Here is a 10248-nt window from a genome sequence, read left to right as displayed (position 1 = left end):
GAATCGGATTGGATTGTCTTCTGCAAACACGCTCTCCAAATCAGTCTCTCGCGAGTTGCGAGAGAGGAAGGGGTTTGCTTATCAGGAAGCCCCATTGCCTCAGGCATCAGGAATGCGCCCGGAGCCCCGTCCTCTCTATCAATATGTAGCACCGTGATGTGTGGATGACCTCCTGGCTGAACAGTGTGGAAATCATCATCTGCATAGCGCCACACAAAACCCACACTTTGTTTTACTACTGATCTGGTAGATGATACTCCAAGGACGGAAATCCTGCAGGGACGCATCTGCTTATAGCCGCTCTCGGTAAATTCGTTTAGGATAATCCAGGACGATTTCAGAAGAGATGTTTGTTATTTTCTACGATGTTCTCCAGAGTAACGCCACAATCGCAGCAAATTCTATTAGTAAGTTTGGCCTCCCAGTGGCACGTGTGGCATTCAGAGAAGTCTGACCGCACCCTCGTGGCCACGGTTTTGTTTTTTTAGCTGCTACGCACAAACCTTCCTTTGCTAACTAATTGGAGCACGAACAGTATTGATCGCTTTCACTTGCGAAATCGAGTTAGAAAAAAAGCAACCGCAACACTGAAAATTTACTAAAGAAATCAACGGCTATTTGCGTCAGGAAGGAACTTGAGATTATTTCCGTCGGATAGTACAGACTGTCAATAGTTAATGTTCCACGTGTTCCGCCGGTCCGGGACATCCGCGAAGGGGGTGACTCAGAGGTGAGGTCAATGGTCACAATGAATCTCGGCGATATAGCGACTGCAATCGGAATCCCCGAGATCGCAGTACGTCTCATTCTGACTCTGTTCGCCGCGCAGCCGCTCGCCATCGTGTATCGTCGCCTCGTCGTGGATCGACGCGCCTCGCCATACGTTCATCACGCGTACTTCACTCTCACCGGTCTCGCTCTCTCCTATTTCTGCTACGGCATTGCCGTCGTCAACTCGCTCGTCACAATATGCAGCACCTACGTTCTAATTCGTCTCGCGGCGGCGCTCAATCGTCCGACTCTCGCTCCCGCCGCCGTTTTTCTCTTCTCGATGGGCTACCTCCTCGTCGGCTACTATTTCTCGTCGACGGACAGCTACGACATCAATTGGACGACGCCCCAGTGCGTTCTCACGCTCAAACTCATCTCTATAGCGTACGACTGGTCGGACGGTCGCGCCCACGTGGACGAGCACGTGGACGACGATCTGCAGAAGCGACCCATAGGCGATCTCCCGTCGCTCGCCGAAATGTACGGCTACGGCTATCATTTCGGCTCCTTTCAAACGGGACCGCCGTTTCCATTCAAACGCTATCGAATGTTCACGAGTCGACGCGGAAAATTCGGCGTCGATATACCGTCGCCGGGTCGCCTACCGGAACGGCAACTTTTGAAAGGAATTCTCTCTTTGGGAATTCATTCCATTTTTATGATTTACGTCAATAGTCAGACTCTGCAATCCGAGCCCTTCATCTCGCTGCCCATGCCTCTCGGTTATCTCCTCTGCGGCCTCTTTGGCTTCGTTTTTGCGACCAAGTATGCGAGCATATGGCTGTTGATGGATGCGGCCAACGTTTGGTCGGGAATGTCGTATGATACGGACAAGGAGAAACACGGCTCCGTCACGTGGGATAGCATGACGAATATCTTGCCGTACAATCTGCTTTTTGGAACGAACATGATGACGCTCATTCCCTCTATCAATATTCACACGAATCAATTCGTCTTGCACTACATCTATAAGCGATTGCGATTTCTCAACAGCAAGACTTTGTCCCAACTCGGCGTGATGATGTTTCTCTCCATTTGGCACGGCTTTCACGACGGCTATTTCGTCGCGTTTTTCCTTTGCGAATTGCCTTTTGTCAGCGCCGAACGACACATGATGGAGACGTTCAGCCCCTATTTCCAGTCGTCGCCCGTGCTAAGGTACACTGCTGCGTTTATCGGCTTCACGGAGAAGTGGATAGTGTGGGGCTACGGGCTGCTCGTGTTCCAACTGCTTCACACCGAACGCGTTATGCCTATGTGGCGAAATCTCTATTATTTACCTCACATCATATGCCCCATCATATGGGTCATGGGTAGTCCCATGAAGCGAGCCGTGCGGAAATTGTGGCCGCTTCGAAGCGGCGGCGGCGGCGGCAACAAGGGCGACGAGACAAACGGTATGGTGAAGAAACGACAATAGCAGACGTAGTTCTTAGTCCTAGTAAGCATGAATGGGCGAAGTAGTGCACCCTCTTTTTCTATATACGGTATTTCAGTTCTCGAATGAGCGACTGACTCTTGTTTGACGAACGTAGTCGTTTAGCGTCTCTGCTGTTTAAATGGTCAATGGTATAGATGTCTCTTATAAGGGAACGAAGACGCAAGTTAGTTAGTTGCCCCTAAGTCTAAGCTGAGATTGACACGCTATTTGTCCTTTTTTTATGTTTCTATATTTATGCGCATGCAACTTGGGAGTATACATGTAGTATCAAGACGAGCAAGCTACCCAAAAAGTCAAAGTCATTGACTGACAACGGCTCCCGTATCGTCCTTTCCCTTGTAGCGCGTCTTTCCGTGCGAAAACGGTAAGTACCTATACTTGATCATGTGCTAGAAAAATAGACGACATTTTTAGAAGAAGGAAAAGGGAGAGAGAACGTTTGCGTACCTTGATCTGCCGCTTCATTGTTATGGTGAATAGAATGATGAAGTAGACGACCAAAATCGGCCAGAAGACGGGCACGTTGAACGCTTCGAAGAGCGTGCAGAACATGGCAATGAGAATGCCTCTCGTCACGCCATACCTAGAGAGTAAGAAACCTCAGAGCGCGAAGGAGAGACGGACATCCCCGCTACAAACCAAAATTTAAATTCCGGCAAACGTCGTATGAATGGCCTAAATTCCGCATTCGCTTGTGTGGGCAACTCAGGACCGTCATCTAGGCAATTAGAAAGGTACGTGACTAGTTTTTAGGTCTCTTTACTCTCACACTATAAATGATATCGAGATACCGTTGGTACCTCACTATACCCCCCTCCCCCAAAAACCAACGTACCATCAGTCTCGATTTCTGCAACAGCGGGATCGATTTTGGGCGACAGAAATGCAATCAAAAGATTCAAAACATAAATTCCAAGCGCATACGTAATAATGTACCAGCCCTAACAGATATATATAGAAAGACTGGGGAGAGAGACGCGTCGGTTTCTCACCTCCAAAAGGTAAACTCTAACGCTATATAATACTGCTAGAACGGTCGTCCCTATCCATCGGAGTGCCCTCTGAGGTACAAGATCGTCGAGCAACTTTTGATATCGCTATGAGAGAGAGGGGAGAGTTCCGCTAGAGTGCCCAGTGGAATTTCCGGGGTCTTTCTGCCATTACCCGACTTATTGCCGTGGCGAATCGGCTGAATATTGACGGCTGCGACAGAGGCGTTTCTTCTTCCATCTTCGTTCTGTAACAACGAAGAGTTTTTGGAAGGATTTCGTGAACGGGAAAGGTGAAAATTGTCGAAAGGCGTCCTGAAATTCTCTTACGTAGTATTTCGCTAGAAATTTGAGTTCTAGTTTTCAAAAAAAGCGAAGGAACACCTCGACGCAAAAGGTTGATGACGTGTTCTAACGCGCGTGCGTAAACAGCCCGGACTGCCTGCATTTCAGGAAGTGAGTTGCGTGAGCCGGTACAGTATCTGCACGATTTTAGCGACCACCGCTTCCTTCTCCAGGTGATTCAAAATGTCTGGTCTTATAACAAAGGTCCACGCGCGCGAGATCTTCGACAGTCGCGGCAATCCGACGGTCGAGGTCGATTTGACGACCGATAAAGGTGTGACGACAGCGAAAGAGGAGCACTTTGAGTGCCATTTTGCTTTTATAGGCGTTTTTCGGGCCGCCGTCCCCTCGGGCGCGTCGACAGGAATTTACGAAGCACTCGAACTGAGAGACAAAGATCCGAAGCGATTTCTCGGAAAAGGTAAAACGACCCCCGATTCTCACTCGTTCATGTCGATCTTTTCCTTTCCCTTTAGGAGTCTTGAAAGCCATTTCGAACGTAAATGATGTTATTGGACCCGCTCTCGTTGCCAAGGTGATCGCAGATGAATCGTTTGATTTTTTTTAATTAATTAAAGCAAATATAATTCGTACGTTTCTAGAAACTGGTCGTCACTCAGCAAGAGGAAATCGATAAGTTCATGCTAGATACGGATGGGACAGACAATAAATGTCAGTACAGTACCATCTATCGTGACGTCACAGAGCAAATGACTGTCTTTTCTCAGCTAAACTCGGTGCCAATGCAATTCTTGGCGTTTCCTTGGCCGTAGCGAAAGCGGGAGCTGCTCACAAGGCATTCGAAGCTTCCTTTGATGCAATGCAAAGCTACTCGCTCCTCATTTCCTTAGGGCGTTCCTTTGTACCGCCATCTAGCGGATTTGGCTGGAAATCCTGACGTCATACTACCGGTTCCTGTACGTTAGATACACACAAACAAAAAAAAGCCTTCTTTTTTCCCAAGTGTTATTGAATGTTTGTAGGCCTTCAACGTGATCAATGGTGGAAGTCACGCTGGCAACAAGCTGGCAATGCAGGAGTTCATGATACTGCCCGTTGGTGAGCCACAGCACCTTTTACACTGAGCGACGATCAGGATGGAAGCGTTCTTTCTCTCGCTCAAGGAGCGTCCACGTTCAAAGAAGCGATGAGAATTGGCGCCGAAGTTTATCACAATTTGAAAAAAGTGATAAAGGACAAATACGGTCAAGACGGTAATTCACATATGTATCAGTTTCCCAAAGCGTTACGTCAGAACAATTTAGCTACGAACGTGGGCGACGAAGGAGGATTCGCACCGAATATCTTGGAAAACAAAGAAGGCAAGAGAGAGAGAGCTCCCTTGTATATATGCACCAGTCAAAATCACAAAAAAATGCAGGTTTGGAGCTCTTGAAAGTGGCCATCGCTCAAGCGGGCTACACGGATCAAGTGGTCATTGGAATGGACGTCGCTGCGTCAGGTTGTCGTCTTACTGACTCCCCCTTCCCCCGTACTACTGCACATACTCCCGCGCAGAATTTCACAAGGACGGCAAATACGACTTGGATTTCAAAAACAAAGCCTCCGATCCGGCCGGTTGGGTATAAACCGCCTCTAACCTGTCTCCTCCTCCTCCTCGTCTTTTTTCATATTTGCGATTCTTTTTAGTTGACGTCGACTCAACTCAAAGACGTCTATCTCGATTTCGTCAAAAACTACCCAGGTACAGCCGACCGTCTTGTCGCTCGGCGCGATTCATTCTCGCGGTCTGCGTGTTTGTCTTGCAGTCGTCTCCATCGAGGATCCCTTCGATCAGGACGATTGGGCCGGCTGGAGCTCGTTGACCGCCGACGTTCAGGTTCAGATAGTGGCGTAAGCGAACGACAAACAAGGCGGCTATCACAACAGATTATCTTACCCGCTTCCGATTCTTCTCTTGCAGCGACGACTTGACGGTGACCAATCCCAAGAGGTAACGTAAACATCTTCTATGTCGACCGCATTGACGCTGGCTGATTGACTATTAGAATCCAGACGGGGATTGACAAAAAAGCGGCTAATTGCCTTCTCCTCAAAGTCAATCAGATTGGCTCCGTGACGGAATCCATTCAGGCGTAATTATGCACCGCCTCTCAAATCCCCATAGGCTTATCGTCCATCTCCTTCAGATGCAAACTCGCTCAAGCGAACGGTTGGGGAGTGATGGTGAGTCACAGGAGCGGCGAAACGGAGGACACGTTCATAGCCGATCTCGTCGTCGGTTTGTCGACCGGCCAGGTAGGGAGGGGGATCAGATAAAAAGAGTTAGCATTTCTTGGCGAACAATCGCGGTCTGTCAGATAAAAACGGGAGCGCCGTGCAGATCGGAACGCTTGGCGAAATACAACCAGATATTGAGGTAGGTCGATAAAGCGTTTCGAGGGGTGAGACATTTGGGCGACTTTTTCGTGGAAGGATTGAGGAGGAACTGGGCCCCAAGGCGAAGTTCGCGGGTAGGAATTTCAGGAATCCCGCCAAGTAAAGAGGACGGCAAGCGAACGTTGTCTCGCTGCATCAGACGACAAATTATGTAAGTGTCTACCCGTGTTTGCTTTGTATTCTCGTGTCTGAAGCATGTGTACTACGCGCTAAAAAAACGACTCATCGCGCGCTCGTACAACTCGTGACAAAAAATCCGACTTTTATTCTACGGAAGAACCGTGCAAAAGGAAACAAACAAAAGAAAAAACCGACGATAGCATGCGACGAAAAAAAGGAAACCACGCACTGACGCACACGCACGCACGCGTACGCACACCAACAGGTCCGGGGGGGTTCCGGGGGAGGCGAGCGCCTCAAACGACGGCCGACGACGTATCCTCCACCTTCTGATGTCGGGCTAGGATGCGACTGAAGATGAGCCCAGTCGAACGAAAGCACGGGTCGAAAAACGTGGCGATGACGGCGGCGTAAAAGCGCCCGCCGATGTCGAGAAAAATGTAGAAGAGACGCGCCGACGGATTGATAACCCAAACGGTCGTGAAAGCGATGAGAGCGAAAACGAGACCCCAAACGATGGCGAGAATGATGGAGAGAAGTACGGTGAGGACCTTGTAGACGATGTTCTTTGTCCACGTATAGGTGAGCTCGGCGATGCGGAGGACTTGCGGAACCGATTCGGTGCCTTCTGGCTCGGCGATCACTTCGGCGAATTCGACTTTCATGCGATTGCTCATCTCTTGGGGCGTTAGTATGTTGTCGGCGAGTGCGTCGACGTTTGCCGGCGCGACGTCGACTTCGTCCGTCTGCTGGCCTTTGAGATTCTCGTGGTCTGCCATTCTTCTCTGCGAATCGGTGGCGGCGTTCTCTCGCAAGTGGCAAGTGGGGCGGTTGCTCGGTTAAAGTTGAAAAGGGAGGCCGGTGCTCATTGGTCGACTGCAAATCGTATGGATGCTTTGACGAAGCGTGACGTCATTGACAACAAGGCGTCTACGATATTCGGGACCGAAGCCTGCCGCGGTCAAGCCCCGTACGCAGGAAACACATGGAGAAGAAACACAAGGAGGCTCTCCGTTCAAAGCGCGTCTTTCTCGTAGAAAATGTCGATCCAGCAACAATCATCAATCATCTCATTCAAGAGGGCCTCATCAACGACGACGAGAGCGAAGAAATAGAGGCGTTGACACGCCGCAAAGAGAAAGTGCGTCGAATCGTTCAAAAGGTTCAACTGCGCGGTCCCACCGCCTTCGACAAATTTGTCAAAGTGCTCGACGATACGGGCGCGAGCTTCGTTGCCGACGAACTTCGCGCTACGGCGAAAGAGAAAGCGAACGTGCTGGAAGGTGTAGGCGTGGCAGCACCGCCCCACGAATTCTTCAACGAGAGATACATTATTTCATCTGATAGGTCGCACTCGTGCTCCGCCCCCGTTTCAAAAAGCTCCGTCGCGGCCTCTCCTGCAGACCGACGTCTTGTCGCCTACCGTCGATTCGGTGCCGAAATTCGAGCAATTGGGTCAAGTCGAAACTGACGCTTTTCCGGTTGACCTTGACACGTCCGACTACTATCAGGATGTCGTTGTGTCGCGTCCCGTGCCCGGTCACGCGGAAACGGATTCTCATGACGATGACGACGTGTATTCGATGGATAGAAAACCGAGAGGACTGGCACTGATCATAAACAATAGGTAAATAAATAAATAAATACTAATTAAATAATTAAAATTTAATTAATTAATTAATTGCAACCATGCAGATATTGTTTATATAGACATTTTTCTTTTCTCTAAAAGGTACTTTGATCCCAAGTGCGGCATGAACGAGCGTCGAGGGACGGACGTCGACGCGAGCAATCTCGCCGAAGTCTTCAAGTACCTCGGCTTCGTCGTGAGAGAAGCCAAGAATCAGAGCGTTCGACAGATGCGCGACAACATGCGCAAAATCGCCCAGCACGATCACTCGAAGTACAACGCCGTCGTCGTCGCCATTCTCACGCACGGCGTCGAAGGCCAGCTCTACGGCTCCGACGGCGAACTCGTCAAAGTCCAAGATCTCGTTCAACTCTTCGCCGCCGACAACGCGCCGAAATTGGTCGGCAAGCCGAAGCTCTTCTTTCTCCAAGCGTGTCGCGGCGACGATTTCGACTACGGTCAAGACTTGCCAGACGGACGAATCAACGAGAAATCCATCGTAGACGAGGCACTGGGTGACGACGAGGGCGACGAGACGGACTCCAACTTAGCCGTTCTGCCCGTGGAAGCTGATATGCTGATCGGTTATGCAACGGTTCCTGGTTACGTTTCGTGGCGTAACAGTGCGCGGGGATCGTGGTTCATTCAGGCGCTGTGCGAGATTCTGACCGACTATTCTCACAAGGAGGATCTCGTCAGCATGATGGTTAAAGTGAATCGTCGCGTGGCGACGTCGTTCGAAGCGAAGGGACGACGAAAGCAGATGCCGGCACCTGTAGTCCAACTTTTGAAAAAGCTTTATTTTCGACCTGGGCAGTGACTGTACTAGGCAACGGTGACCGTTGAAATTTTTGGGATTTGTGAGCTGACTTGTTTTTTTTGTAACGTTTTGAATTTTTATGGGACTTTGTTGTTTTTCTACTCTTGAATAAATGTTTTTTCTAGTCTTGAGGAAATACGGGGCGTCGCCTATACGGGCCCGACACGTCAAGCTAAATATGGACAAACGCCATCGCGACGTTCTGCGTCAAAAACGCGTCTACCTTACGGAGAATCTCGATCCTGACGTGCTCATCAATCATCTCGTCGAAGAAAATCTCCTATCGGAAGATGCAGAGGAGGAAATTCGCGGCGAAAGGCGTCGCGCCGAGAAAACGCGAAAAATCATCGCTGCAATTCAGCTACGAGGTCCCACAGCCTTCGATCGCTTTATAAAATGCCTCAACGCCGCCGGGCAAGACTTCATAGCCGAGGAACTTGTCGGAGCAGCGAAAGGTACACAGAGACTCTATCCCCCGGATACTAGTACCATGAATAGTCCACCTTACTTCCTGGGATCTATTTTAATTAATGCTCACCGTAGAAATTTACTTAGAGAAATTTAACGGCACTCCGGCACCCGCTCCAGCTCCGGCTCCTGTTCCTGTGACTCAAACAGATAGTTCCAGTGGTAGCAGTTTCCCACTTTCATTTCAAGCGAAATCCTTTCCCGATTTTTCAACCAAAGCGAACGTCCAAGTGAAACCGCCGCCGGGCGTCTTGGAAACGGACTCGCTCGACGACGACAACGTCTACAAGATGACGTCGAATCCGCGCGGTCTCGCCCTCATCATCAACAACAAGCATTTCGATCCCAAGTGCGGCATGAACATGCGTCGCGGAACGGACGTCGACGCGGCCAATCTCGAACAGGTCTTCCGCTATCTCGGCTTTCTGTCACACACCCTCACCGACCAGTCGGTCAGCGAGATGCGAGCGAATCTCAAGTCGCTTGCACGCTACAATCACAAGGACTACGACGCCGTCGTCGTCGCCATACTCACGCACGGCGTCGAGGGAAAGATCTACGGATCGTGCGGCAATCTGACGCCCACGCAAGATCTCATAAATCTATTCAACGGCGAATCGGCGCCGAGTCTCGTCGGCAAGCCGAAGCTCTTTTTCCTGCAGGCGTGCCGCGGCGACAATTTTGATTATGGGAAGGACGAGCCCGACGGTCCTCCGTCGGCCGATCCCATCCTGCAGACGGGTCTCGGAAAGGGCGACGACGAGACCGATGCGAGGATGAGTGCGCTGCCCGTCGAGGCCGATATGCTCGTTGCCTATGCGACCGTTCCCGGGTACGTGTCGTGGAGGAATAGCGAGCGGGGCTCTTGGTTCATACAGGCGCTCGTCGATACGCTCGCCTCGTACTCGGCTAACGAGGATCTCGTCAGCATGCTCGTGAGGGTCAATCGCACCGTTGCGACGAATTTCGAGGCCAAGGGACGGCGAAAGCAGATGCCTTCGCCGGTCGTTCAGCTGCTGAAAAAGGTTTACTTCCGTCCTGGTGCCTGATTTTTTTGGAGGGGAGGGATTTTAGGTGTTGGACCGGCGCTGGAGACTTCTCGCTTGCTCTATGTTCTCTTTCTTAGTCTCGCACGCGAGTCACTTGATGTTTTTTTTCTTTTTTTTCTCTGGGGCTGGGCGCATGCGTTGCGCGTACGTGCTTTCAACCCGTTCGTCGTTCGCGAGTCGCGATGCAGTGGCCCGCGTATATATTTCGTCAAACG

General features: G+C 50.5%; 5 protein-coding genes across 6 annotated transcripts; 3 read left to right on the top strand and 2 right to left on the bottom strand.

Moving 5' to 3' along the window:
- The first annotated feature begins 41 nt into the window (after positions 1-41).
- On the top strand, positions 42-2493 carry LOC136196511 (lysophospholipid acyltransferase 5-like). Its single transcript, XM_065986074.1, has one exon. The coding sequence runs from the start codon at positions 740-742 to the stop codon at positions 2189-2191; it is 1452 nt and encodes a 483-aa protein (XP_065842146.1). The 5' UTR covers positions 42-739; the 3' UTR covers positions 2192-2493.
- LOC136196518 (protein RER1-like) lies at positions 2414-3614 on the bottom strand. Of its 2 annotated transcripts, XM_065986081.1 has the most exons (7): positions 3532-3614; positions 3377-3449; positions 3205-3309; positions 3048-3153; positions 2852-2930; positions 2660-2795; positions 2414-2601 (listed from the first exon to the last, which is right to left on the bottom strand). In XM_065986081.1, exons 2-7 carry the CDS (start codon positions 3440-3442, stop codon positions 2512-2514), a joined length of 582 nt encoding a protein of 193 aa, XP_065842153.1. In that variant the 5' UTR covers positions 3443-3449; positions 3532-3614; the 3' UTR covers positions 2414-2511. The 2 variants fall into 2 exon arrangements, with proteins under 2 accessions (XP_065842153.1, XP_065842154.1); XM_065986082.1 differs by lacking the exon at positions 3532-3614 and having other exon boundaries at positions 3377-3514.
- Positions 3614-6187, top strand: LOC136196515 (alpha-enolase-like). Its single transcript, XM_065986077.1, has 19 exons — positions 3614-3657; positions 3720-3820; positions 3872-3967; positions 4023-4081; positions 4149-4218; positions 4275-4342; positions 4398-4463; positions 4530-4605; positions 4671-4760; positions 4812-4868; positions 4928-5008; positions 5065-5129; positions 5197-5251; positions 5316-5400; positions 5471-5500; positions 5556-5642; positions 5697-5805; positions 5868-5926; positions 5983-6187. The coding sequence occupies exons 2-19, from the start codon at positions 3730-3732 to the stop codon at positions 6047-6049; spliced, it is 1311 nt and encodes a 436-aa protein (XP_065842149.1). The 5' UTR covers positions 3614-3657; positions 3720-3729; the 3' UTR covers positions 6050-6187.
- Positions 6188-6191: 4 nt separating this feature from the next.
- Positions 6192-6914, bottom strand: LOC136196519 (caveolin-1-like). Its single transcript, XM_065986083.1, has one exon. The coding sequence runs from the start codon at positions 6843-6845 to the stop codon at positions 6363-6365; it is 483 nt and encodes a 160-aa protein (XP_065842155.1). The 5' UTR covers positions 6846-6914; the 3' UTR covers positions 6192-6362.
- LOC136196924 (cell death protein 3-like) lies at positions 6347-10191 on the top strand. The gene is made up of 5 exons (XM_065986582.1): positions 6347-7349; positions 7414-7693; positions 7799-8512; positions 8649-8971; positions 9060-10191. Exons 1-5 carry the CDS (start codon positions 7052-7054, stop codon positions 10031-10033), a joined length of 2589 nt encoding a protein of 862 aa, XP_065842654.1. The 5' UTR covers positions 6347-7051; the 3' UTR covers positions 10034-10191.
- The last annotated feature ends 57 nt before the right edge of the window (positions 10192-10248 follow it).

Source organism: Oscarella lobularis, chromosome 16 (assembly GCF_947507565.1).
Source record: "Oscarella lobularis chromosome 16, ooOscLobu1.1, whole genome shotgun sequence".
NCBI lineage: Eukaryota > Metazoa > Porifera > Homoscleromorpha > Homosclerophorida > Oscarellidae > Oscarella > Oscarella lobularis.
The sequence above is the reverse complement of the archived record's forward strand: the minus strand, read 5'-3'. Positions and strand labels throughout refer to the sequence as shown.